The sequence below is a fragment of the Manihot esculenta genome, chromosome 9 (genome assembly GCF_001659605.2).
Source record: "Manihot esculenta cultivar AM560-2 chromosome 9, M.esculenta_v8, whole genome shotgun sequence".
Lineage (NCBI taxonomy): Eukaryota > Viridiplantae > Streptophyta > Magnoliopsida > Malpighiales > Euphorbiaceae > Manihot > Manihot esculenta.
In genome coordinates, this window is record NC_035169.2 from 20,788,073 (window position 1) to 20,800,131 (window position 12,059).

At 33.6% G+C, this 12,059-nt stretch overlaps 2 protein-coding genes across 2 annotated transcripts; one reads left to right on the plus strand and one right to left on the minus strand.

Moving 5' to 3' along the window:
* The first annotated feature begins 226 nt into the window (after window positions 1–226).
* On the plus strand, window positions 227–7,173 carry LOC110623240 (protein NAR1). Its single transcript, XM_043960010.1, has 11 exons — window positions 227–573; window positions 780–847; window positions 1,275–1,428; window positions 1,543–1,729; window positions 1,882–2,008; window positions 2,878–3,052; window positions 3,169–3,218; window positions 3,305–3,476; window positions 3,805–3,931; window positions 4,091–4,182; window positions 6,591–7,173. The coding sequence occupies exons 1-11, from the start codon at window positions 448–450 to the stop codon at window positions 6,741–6,743; spliced, it is 1,431 nt and encodes a 476-aa protein (XP_043815945.1). The 5' UTR covers window positions 227–447; the 3' UTR covers window positions 6,744–7,173.
* A 511-nt stretch (window positions 7,174–7,684) lies between these two features.
* Window positions 7,685–11,850, minus strand: LOC110623032. The gene is made up of 5 exons (XM_021767856.2): window positions 11,201–11,850; window positions 10,724–10,942; window positions 9,079–9,180; window positions 8,395–8,499; window positions 7,685–8,255 (listed from the first exon to the last, which is right to left on the minus strand). Exons 1-5 carry the CDS (start codon window positions 11,729–11,731, stop codon window positions 8,025–8,027), a joined length of 1,188 nt encoding a protein of 395 aa, XP_021623548.1. The 5' UTR covers window positions 11,732–11,850; the 3' UTR covers window positions 7,685–8,024.
* Window positions 11,851–12,059: the final 209 nt, after the last annotated feature.

Consider the following 12,059-nt stretch of genomic DNA (forward strand, 5'->3'; position numbering starts at 1 on the left):
TTCCCTTTTCTAATAAAAAAATTTGTTAAAAAATTATGTTTGCTTCTTCAAATGGGTCCACATTCCACGATTCTTGGGTTGGCTGATGTTTCTAAACCTAAAGAGGATGTTTTTGTAATTTCGGTCTATGAGGCATGTGTCCACCACGTTCCAGCGGTGACAGTAATATAATTGTTTTTTTTTTTCAATTTTTCAATTTATTATTTTTTTTTCCGCATCGTTTCTAGTTTCTCGCATCTCTTATTTAATTTCTTATGTCGAAAGCTTGGACTTTCATTTCATATATTCTCTATTCTCTATTTTCCTTGCTCCAAAGGAAGCTCTCAACTCTGAAATCCAACAATTCGCCAACTCTGCAAGTTCTTTTCTGTCCCTTTCTTAAACTAAATAGATAAATATATAAAACCCTAGGATAAGAAATTTAGCAATCCAAGAGGAGCAGAAGAGATGTCAGAGAAGTTCTCGCCGACGTTGAGGATTGGAGATCTCAGCGATTTCATTGCGCCGTCTCAGGCTTGTGTGGTTTCTCTTAAGGGATTGAAATCAAACACTAAGAAACCTGATAAATCCGAAGTAAGATTCGTCATTTTTTAATTAATTCTGAACTTAAGGCTGTAGAGGCTTATTCTTTTAAATTTCTTCTTTTAATATTTTCTCCTCAGTAGCCGATTCTGATTAGTTTGGGATTAAGGCTTAGTTTCTGCTGCTTAAAATTTTCCCCTAAACTGTTTGCTGCAAATAGTTTAATTGTTTCTGGGTTGTTTGATTTTTTATTGAAGGTTTCGATTGCTAAGAAGCAGCAAACTGAACCTGTTAAAATCTCGCTTAAGGACTGTTTGGCATGCAGGTAAATTCGATTATCTGTATAGTTCAGTAGGCAAAATGATTCACGGGTATAGTACTGATTATTTTGCTGGCTCAATTCTATGTAGTTTATATTACGGGCAAGTAATTAGGGATAATTTCATAAAATTAATTAATTCTCGGAATTAGCCTACTCTTTTTTTTTTTCCAAATTTAGCATGTTTAGAAACAACTTGGAGCTAGAAAATGAAAATTAATTCACTTTTCTTGATGATCGAGTAGCTTGTCGACAACTTTATCATGACCTTTGGGAAATTGATACAGAGATGTAAAGCAGTCTATTTTCTTACTTTTGATAGAAAATGCAGGCATCAAATTAATGCTTTTCAATTTAAATATACAGCGGTAATATTATGTGCAAGCTTTCCATAATGATGGTAGAGAATTTACAATTTCTTATAACAATGCAGTGGATGCATAACATCTGCAGAGACCGTTATGCTAGAGAAGCAAAGTTTAGGTGAATTCCTTTCTAATATTGACAGAGGAAAAGTGGTTATTGTGTCTCTGTCTCCACAATCTAGAGGCTCTCTCGCAGTTCATTTTGGCATCTCTCCCCTTCAGGTGGCCTTCCATATCCATGCTAAACTTTAGTTCACTTGTCAGCATATGTGAAGAGATTTTTTTTTCCTGTGAAAAAGGGAACATTTCTAACATGCAAGTTCTTGCTGTTTTCAGGTTTTTAGGAAACTCACTTCATTTTTTAAGTCCTTGGGAGTAAAGGCTGTATTTGATACGAGTTGCAGTAGAGATTTAACTCTTATTGAAACTTGTAACGAGTTTGTTATGCGCTACAAACAAAACCAATCAAAAGATGATGAAAAATCAAAATCAGCCCTACCAATGCTTTCATCAGCTTGTCCAGGTTTATTTTTTAGCCTATGTTAGTTAAGCAATAGTATTGAATCCTCCCTCTTTCAGTTCTTTTGTTCTTTTCACCTATCTCTGCTAACAAACAAGATGAGATGAGAATGGCTCACAATCTGTTAATAAATATTAATGTTTCTGTAATTGCAGGATGGATATGCTATGCTGAAAAACAATTAGGATCCTATGTTCTGCCTTATATATCTTCTGTGAAGAGCCCTCAGCAAACAATTGGAGCTACCATTAAGCACCACATATGTCAAAAGATGGGTCTTAGGTACTAAGAGATTCCAGTTATTTAACTCGAGCTCTATTTATGGTTCTTTCTTTTCCAATTTTGGTAAATGCATACGACCTTTAACAGTCTCTTGCTTGTAAAAGAATTATGTGTCCAAGTGCTTATATTAGCATAATGAGTTCTATTTTATGAGGAACCATGTATAATGTATTTTGAAGTAATTTGTATTCTTTATACTTTGTACCAAAATAGTATTTTATGAATAGTAATTGTAATCGTACTAGGCATTACATATTCTCGGTTACCTTTGTGCGGGACATGTGGTGGGGGCACCTCCAGGTTTTCAATTAGAGAAATAATGTACATTGAGTAGTTTACCTGAATATATTGGAGGATTATCCTCTTGCCTTCCTTTTCAACCAGTTTTTTTGCTCCTTCCTGTGCCACTAAAAACATCATTAAAGGAGAAGACAAGGTAAGAGACTTGAAAAATCCTGTAATGCATGCTACTTGACAGAGTTTCTTAAGCTCTTGCAGTCTTGCCCTGTTATCAAACTTAATCTCCTTGCTTTCCTCTTATTACTGTTACTACTAGTGTCATGATGGAATACGTAGCAATTTCAAATTCTGTTGGTGCTTCATTTTGTTTAAAAGTGTAAATTCTACTCAAAGCACAGGGGTATTGAAGGAATTATGGTTCATTTCCTTTTTTTACTTCAATTTATTGTTTAGAATTTTTAATTCTTGTGGTTATTGTTGATTTTATTGATAGAATTTGCCTTCATAGCTTATGATGTGTCATAGTGTGGTATCTTTATTTCTATGGAAGCAGTGAAAAAGAAAGTTAAGATGCTTGTTTTGGTCTTCTATATATTTGAACGATTAATTGGTGAAAACTTGCTTCATAGGCCAGATGAGATTTATCATGTGACTGTGATGCCATGTTATGATAAGAAGCTTGAGGCTGCAAGGGATGACTTTGTTTCTGAAGTGGAATCTAAAGAAGAATCTAACGAGAGTGGTATCAGAATTACAGAGGTAGATTCTGTTTTGACATCTGGAGAAGTTTTAGATTTAATAAAGGTGAGACTTATCTGTTCGATTATAGTAATATTTAGAACTTGTTAAAATAGATCAGTCCTTTTATGTTGTCAAAAAGAGACCTTGTATATTTATGTTTTATTTCATCACCTTTGCAGTTGAAAGCAGTGGATTTTACAGCCTTAGAAGACCATCCACTAGATAAAATGTAAGAATCCAATTTGCCTTTTGATGCTTTATTTACATTATAGGGGTGCTAATCACAAGAGCAAATATCTGTTGACTTTCACACAGGTTAACAAATATTAATGAAGAGGGGCATCTTTATGGAGTAACTGGAAGCTCTGGTGGTTATGCAGAGACAGTGTTTCGAAATGCTGCTAAAACACTTTTTGGAATAGAAATCAGAGGTCCTTTAGCATTCAAAACTATAAGAAATGCAGATTTCCGTGAAGTGACTCTGGAAGTAAGTTCTTAACTCTAATTTTTGTCCTGGGAATCGAGTCATAGGGCATGTGAAACCCCCCCCCCCCCCCCCCCCTCAAAAAAAAAAAATGATGAATGCAACAAGAGCATGTGGACAATAAGGGCAGAACCTCCCCACTTCCTCACATTTCCCCTTTCTTAGTAGTTTAAGATGAACATGTTTTTGACATGTTTTATGTAGGCTATATGGTAACATGCCATAATTGAGTGATCTCGCCTTATATTTTTGATAATTCTAGTAGCACAGTTTTAATGTCTTGTTATCGCATCTAATGTTATATATATTTTTGTGACATGACACACTGCAGGTAGCTGGGCAAGTTGTGTTGAAATTTGCACTTTGTTATGGCTTCCAGAATCTGCAAAATATTGTAAGAAAAGTCAAAATGCAAAAATGTGATTATCATTTTGTGGAGGTTATGGCATGTCCATCAGGTTTATTTCTCCTCCCTTCCTTCCTCTTTGTAGGAGCTGTAGGTTCAACTATTTGGGACAAAAATTCTGGTCCATGCATGTTGAATTAAGTTAATATATTTGGTTTGCCTTTTAAATAAAACATTATAAGCATTAATTGATAACATTTCAATGGAACAGGTTGCTTGAATGGTGGAGGTCAAATCAAGCCAATGCCAGGGCAAAATCCAAAGGATTTGCTTCAGTCTTTAGAAACTGTTTATATGGAAAATGTGAGTATTTACCTGAAGTTCTCGTTTTGTTCGTATAGTACAATATGTTATTTGCCTGCTTTTCAAAAATTAAGCACATATTAAGCGATTTAGTTTCATATACAATGGAACATGTAATCATTTTTACACTGATTTATTACGAATAAGTGACACCTGTGCTTCATTGCAGGGAGGAATTATTGTTTGCCACAGTGGACATATAATTACTTATTATGTAAAATATTACTAACAATTAGGGGATGACTTTTGGGCTAGATGGTCTGGTTCAGTCCCACTTAGGTTTGTCCACATGGGGCTTAGGTTGTGAAATTAGTGTAAAGGCAGCCACTTGTCGAAATTAATTGTTGTTCAAGGCCAAGTGATTTATCATTTGAAATTGGTACGTCTAGAATTGGCATTGCATTATGGGTAAAGGTTTTGAGCTTTGACTTGGCCCTGACTAGAATGATAGACACACAATTGGAATGATGTTCCAAGGCCCATATACAAAAACGATCATTGATTGATATGATTTGCATGATAATGGTTTATATGCATTACTAATAATTTGGAGTCTGCCTAGGCCTACCACACAGGCTTAGTTGTGATAGAATACAAATGGCCTTCATCCTTTAACCTTTGTTCTGGTTAAGGAGAATGGAGAGAAGAGAAAATACAAGAAATTTGAGGAGAAATTACATTTCTCAACTCCTTAAATTTAACCCAAACATCTATTTCCAAATTGGTGGGAAATGGTGAATAATTGAGAGAAATGAGTATCTTGTGTATTAAATTTTAAATTACCACATTTCTCTAAAGCCTCTCTTGATTAGCTTGTGAGGGTACAATAGTATTTTCTCATCTTTTCTTCAAGAGAGAAATTGCATCTCTCATTTCCTAATGATCTATTAAAACAATATGAAGTAAAATCAAATTTATATTCTTTTCTTTTCTCCTCTTTAGTTTCTCTTTTTCACCACACAATTAAGCATCCAAATTAAGGGTTCAGGATCACAATATTGTTCCACCTGCTCAGGTATTCACTCCAACATTGGCCGGCAGATGATACCCTATCTGACCTGAACCTTACTTGTATAATTGTTTATATGTTTATATGTAATATAAATGTTCCCCGTCTCATAATTTTTATTCATCTTTCCTTTTTTGATTGTTCCAAAATTATTGTCCACTTTCCTTTTTTAGACTATATTAATATATAAATTGACTATTATAATCCTATTTGATTGTATCTTATTTGCAAGAAACCTTCTAAAATATTTTTTAGTATTTAATAAAGCTTAATGTATTTAAGATGAATATAATTGAAAAGTTAATAAAAAATTATATTTCTTAATATGTGTGAAAAAGTAAAGTGGACAAATTAAAGGATAGAGAGAGTATTATATTATTGTTGACAACCATTTATAACATATTTACTATATTTATTTAAACTTTAAATATTACTTTTACCTTTTCTTTACACAGAAAAATAGGTATTACTTATAAATACGATTAATGGGTAGATATATTATATTAAAGTAGATTTTAAATATAATATTTATGTTCTTGTACTTCTGAAAATGAAAGAGCAATATCTGATCAGGCCTTGCCTGAAATTAAATGAGGTAATGGACATAAAACCCACCCATTGCCATCTCTACCCTCTTATGTGTCTGCCTGTGTATTCTATTTAGAGAACCTACATGAATTCAAAAGTCTCTTATGTAGGCATCTACTAGGATATGCTGACCTGTTTAAGGATGCAGCCTTTCAACATCTCACTGATACAACTTTATTTAAGATGTATTTTGAAGCCATGATATCAACCCTAACAGTTGAATTTATCATTAATGATTTTCTGGCTAACTTGTGTGGGCTGATCCATTTCTAGGCTTTTGTACTGGATTTGGGATTGGTTGTTAGCATATAGTGTATTACTTTTCTATGTTTATCATCTAGGGGAGATGGGATCATTTGCAGAATTTTATTCCTGTCTCTTCCATCTTTAATTAATGAAAGATGGAGCACCTAAAAATTACAGAACTGTTGGATGCTCCATGCCAATGAATGTTCCACTCTCTTTCCTAAAGCATTTGATGTAAGACCTTTGAGTGAATTGATTACATTTCAATAACTTGAATAACCATCTCAATGGAAAGCAAATATGCAAGTGTATTGTCTAATGTTCAACCATTGAAAGAAAAAGTGACAGTTAAATGGTGAGTTGTGTGACATGAAATCATTTAAACAGAGCATGTAGATCTAATGACTGCATGTAGCTGCTAAAAAGGACTTGTGGGTTTACATGTGTGTGTGTGATATATTCTTACTCTTTAATCTTTTTTTTATGTTTGTTTTTGCTATATATTTTATCATGTCGTAGTTGTACATATATGATTTTACTGATCATATTATGTATCCATTTACAGGTTTTGGTAGCAGATCCCTTTGAGAATCCTCTTGTTAAAAGTTTATATGATGAGTGGCTTGAAGAACCTGGCTCACAGAAAGCTAAAAGATTCTTGCACACAGCATATCATCCTGTGGTAAAAAGTGTAACTGCTCAATTACATAATTGGTAAAGCTGGTCCCTAAATCTGATCCCACACAAAATATCAGAACTTCCCTTGTCTTCTATCCTTGGGCTTGTTTTTTTCGAGGCATCGTTGCAGTCTCACAAGATAATATCCCCCATCCATGGTTCATGGGCTTGCTTATGGGGTTGCATTTTGGAGTGGAGTTCAATTTTGGTAGACTAAACAGATTTGTTATTGTACCATGTTCTACTAATGTATATGCTCTATACTAGAAGCTTTTTAGATAGGAGAAAAAATTGGGTGGATTGTAACCTGTCACTATATTTTTTTTCCCTTTCCTTCTAGGTTGAAGGGGTCCAAATAATATTTCCCCAATCCATGTACATGCCTTTTTGTCTCATTTTTGTATAATTGAACAGGTCTTCAGGAATAGCGACCACCATTTAGTGAAACAAAATAATGTTTAATGCCTCAATTCCCTGATGAATGAATCAATTAGAACATTGAAATGGGAGTATGTTATATTATCATATGTTCACTTTCGGATGAAAAGTTCTCGTGTTGATAAATTCAGCATGTACAGAAGTCAAAGTGGCATGGTTAAAATTATGGGTCACGTTTGGCTGTTTTGGAAAAAGGAATCAGGAATTGAAAGAATTAGATGAGGGGCCTGTAGCTGTATTTTCCTGAACTGCATTTTATCTATTTTCAAATCTTTCAATTGGTTGTAGATTGAGAAAATCTTAATACTGCATGCTCTGAACACTCCAGGAAATATGCTGCTAATTTGGTATGTCCTAGTTTTTATTGTCAGTTGCATGACTTTATGAAAGATACGGTTCTTGTTAGTAACAGGATTTTTATAGGTGTTAATATTATGGTTATGATATGAGAGTTTTTACATGTTTAATCACTGAATTAAAGAAGACATCTGTAGTTAGTGACACTTCAACTTAACTGCGATGTAAAATAAAGAGACTACAAGCTGCGTAACTAGGAAAGCTTTATAACTAAATGACTGAAACAATAACCATACCTCTACAAACTGTGCAACCATGAAACAAATGGATTGGCAAACTCTCATAAATGAAGTAGCACTTGATTAATAGCATACAGGTGCATAGTGACTTTTGTGACTCTTCATGTAGCTTTTTTATCCCTTATTCAATTGCTTGATTCGCACCTTGTACAACTAGGAGCTACAACTTTCAGTTCTACTTCTGTTTCTTGTTTTCATAACTGTCATACATAACAGGCAAAAAGGTAACCAAAAGCAGTATGCCAATGGCAGACAAGATATAAGCTTCACCAGAGCCAGCAAATGCATCAGAAAGGTCTTAGGTGCATTTGCTTCCCATATGTGCATTTACTTTCATTTGATCTGCGAGCTGCTCTCGCCATTCTGCTGTCCGTGGTATTGTTCTTATAGCAATCTGAACTTTTAGACATCTTCCTGAGGGTGGAGTTGAAACCATGTTCATCATCTTCATACATTTGCATATTTTTCTTAGACAAGTTGTCATGAAATGGAGAATCATAGTTGATTGCCTCAAATTCCTGCAATATATCCATTCCATCTATGTTCATGACAAAATTGATTGATTGATTGACAGAAACATGTGATGATGATGATGCCGTAAACAAATGAAAATGATGAAGGATAGTGTTAGAACTCAGAAGGAAGTTGTGTGTAAACCTTAGATTTTGTCTTTGCATAATGAGGTGTTAAACACGGATTCACATCCTTAAGAAACATGTCATCTGGACTACCAGGGCTTGCAGCATCCCAAGAACTGAACTCCTGAATAAAGTGATCAACATATTTTAGAAGAAAGACAAAGATGAAATGAAGGTTAATTAAAATTACTATTACTCACATTTTGACAAAAAATCACTGCACCCTCAATATTATGTTTTTCTATTTATCCTTTCAGCTTTTAAATTGAAATAACCATTGTGAATGCATATTAACCATTCAACTCTTAATTGTATAATAACTTAATCCTGTAAAGTGGAAGTGATTGAATATCATGCTCCAATTGCAGGGATTAAGTAGTTTCAGTATTTAGAAATTAAGAGAATAAGAGAAAAATAAAATTAAGAAATAAAATGCCTTTAAGCAAAAGATGAAGTAATATATTATGCAATTGCCCTTACTTTTAACAGAAGAATGAATGAAAAGGAATCATGCTTTAATCAGGACTTCTATCACGAAGCTTGTAAAATTTTAAACATATATATAATATGAAGTTCCCGATGAAAAGGAATATATTCGAATTCTATAATAATCTGATTTCTTCTATAAGCAGAGCATCCTACGTGAATTTATTATAACTATCAAGTATTGCTTCAGCTGTGCGGTATTCCACAGCAGACTTACTAAAGAATTAGCTGCTTCTTCATGATCATAAGCTGGTGTCCTTGGTGTTGGTGAGCTACCATGATGTTGCATATAACCCCTTGTGTATTTATCAGCTTTTACCTGCTCATAGCAAAATGATGTCACAGTTATGCATCTAAATAACAATACACGAATATAAAGTTTCAAAATACAAATATAAAGTTTCAAAATAAGGTGTGAGAGACTGCGCTTCAGCATTTTTGTTTAGCTTGTTGAGAATCACAGGATCATGAGTGTGGATCATCAGCTTGGCAGAGCTACACTCCCTAGTTTCTTTGTCACCAAAATGGCTTACGATGCAGGACTCATTCCCGCTTAAGCCATATTTCAACAACTTTTTTATTGACCTGTAACATAAAATGATAGTGGGTGCACACAACCCTATCCATTTACCTTATTATTCAATGTAGACCATAGTGTTAAATCACAGTCGCGATAATGGAAACACGTCTGTAATGACTATAACGTGATAATAAAAACACACCTATAACGATTATAACGTAACGGTAATGGTTTGATGCTACACAAATTGATCAAATCAATTTGTTTATAAAATGAAATGATATTAATTAGATTTAATTCAGAACAATCTATATAAATGCATAATAAAAATAAATATATCAAATATAGACTATTTAACTTAAATTAAGTATCATATAGTTTAACATAAGAAAAACTAATACAATCTTTATAGATCGAGTAAATTAATATCTTAAAATATAATTTTAACTCAAAACTAACACTTTAATTCATAAAAAAGAAAATTAAAAAAAAAAGGAAAAAAGACAACTAAAAACTAAAATACAGACAATTTAACTAATCATTTAGAAGAAATAAGTTTGGAAATTCAGTTGTTTATAATTGATCTAAACTGATATGAGAAATATAAAGAAAATATTGAAATTTGAAAGAGAAAGAAAAGAAAAAACTTGAAAAACATTATTTTTTAAAACTATAAAAAAAGGTAAAAATTAATAAAAATAAGAATAGAAGCAAAAGAGAAAAGATATAAAAAAATTTTAATTATTGGCAATAGATTCGTTATTTTTACTTTACAGATAGTAATGGTCGTTATTTTTACTTTGCAGTTGATAATGGTCATTACTATAAAGTAACGATCATTACACCTGTACAACTCAGGAACCTAACGGCCATCACACCTGCGCAACTCAGGGACCGTTGTATAATGAAATAATAGGGCCATCACACCTGCGCAATTCAGGGACCGTCGTATAATGGAATAATAGGTAACGTATACTCCAAAACCCTATCTAAAGACTTTTTTTTTTAAAACCATGAAGTAGACTTTGTTTTGCATTTACATATTGTGCTTTTAATCATATTGGGAAGTGGGAAACTTTTACTCAAATGTATACTAAGAGTATATTAGTTACATAGTAAGTTTTCTACATAATAATCTCTCATTATGTTTAATGCTCATTACGCAACTTCAATTTGCAATTAGTATAAGCAATAGATCCATTCAATGACTAAATTCATGCAATATATTCTCAAATTCAACAATACCCAAAATTCAACCACAAGGTAATTGATAAATCATTAGAAGTATGCACATGAGAAAAGAATTTACAGATGTTGCCTCAACTGCAAACAGGAAATATACCTCAGCAAGATCTTCGGCTAGGCACTGTAGCTGGCCTGTAAGAGAAGTGACCTGCCTTTGGAGGGTTGGGATGAGTTGTTTAGCTTGTTTCAGTTCTGATCCTTGCTTCTCTAATAGCTCTTGAAGCTGAGAATTCATTACATCTGGGAAAAGAATTGCATTTTTTAATGACTTCATCTCTTCTCTTTGCTTCAAGCACAAATCCTTCAACTTCTCAACCTACACATACCATACAAAGAAATAACAATTAATTCAATTCCCATTTCTTCCTACAGCATATCTATCACAAAATTGCCAAATTTTCATAAGAAAAACTCCATTTACTGCCAAAGAAATACTTGAAAATCACAAGCTAGAAATCAGAATCCAATTATAATTTCTTCCATTTAGTTCATTTTGAAAAATCAAAACGAATCTAAAAACTAAACCAATGAAAGAAGATCAAAAAGGAAGATAAAATGGTGAAGCTCTACTCACTTCTCTGTTCTTAGCTTCAAGAGTCAACTTGAGCTCAGCAATCTCCAGCTCCTGCTCCTTATTAGCACTCAGAAGCTCCCTCTCACTCCTCAACACCATAGCCAATGTTCTTGTGTTGCTATTATTACCACTACCTTTCACATCTGTCAATGCTTTTATCGTCTTCTTCTCCTCTTTGTCCTTCCCAAATAGTTTCTTCTGCAACCCAATAAAGCCTGTCCCCTTCCTCGCCGTCTTCTTCAAGTCTTGGGCTATAAAATCTGACGGAATTACCAGCCCAGCTACTCCCTTACTCGAAGAACCTTTCCCCGCAGATTTCTTCTCCATAAATTTCTTAACCATCGTGGATAAGTTATGGTCATTGGTTTTGATCTTGGCATGAGAGAGATCCGATGGTTTAGATTTCACAAGTGCTCGGGAGGTAGTTCTTGATGATGGATTGGAGGTAAATTCAACGGAGGAAGATGGGTCGGAGAAATGGGAAGAGGTGGTTGAGGACCTTGAATCGTAGGAGTTGTAGCGAGAAGCCATTGATTGAATTTGAAATTAGAGGTTTATGAAACAGAGACATATAAGGAAACGATAAGAGGTGGGATTTTGAATTTGGTAACGACACGTAGCCCTAGGCGCTGTCTGAATTCAAATTTTCAAGGGCGCGGGATCACTCATGGAAACATCATGTTTGCTTACACTTTCATTTTGTAGGAATACAGATAATATCCAACACCCATATATTTATATAATAATGCCTCAGCATTATTGGAGAGTAAACTATTTAAAAAAAACCTAAATTAATATTAAAATCTATTAAATAGCTAGTATTATTAATGACATGTAAAATAAAATAAAATTTAATTTA

Coding starts and splice junctions, on each gene's coding strand:
- LOC110623032 (XM_021767856.2), bottom strand. CDS start 11,731: ATGGCTTCTCGCTACAACTCCTACGATTCAAGGTCCTCAACCACCTCT. Junction 10,943..11,200: donor TTGAAGCTAAGAACAGAGAA/GTGAGTAGAGCT, acceptor TGGTATGTGTAG/GTTGAGAAGTTGAAGGATTT. Junction 9,181..10,723: donor TAGCCGAAGATCTTGCTGAG/GTATATTTCCTG, acceptor TGCTATGAGCAG/GTAAAAGCTGATAAATACAC.
- LOC110623240 (XM_043960010.1), top strand. CDS start 448: ATGTCAGAGAAGTTCTCGCCGACGTTGAGGATTGGAGATCTCAGCGAT. Junction 3,477..3,804: donor TCCGTGAAGTGACTCTGGAA/GTAAGTTCTTAA, acceptor GACACACTGCAG/GTAGCTGGGCAAGTTGTGTT. Junction 3,932..4,090: donor GGTTATGGCATGTCCATCAG/GTTTATTTCTCC, acceptor TCAATGGAACAG/GTTGCTTGAATGGTGGAGGT.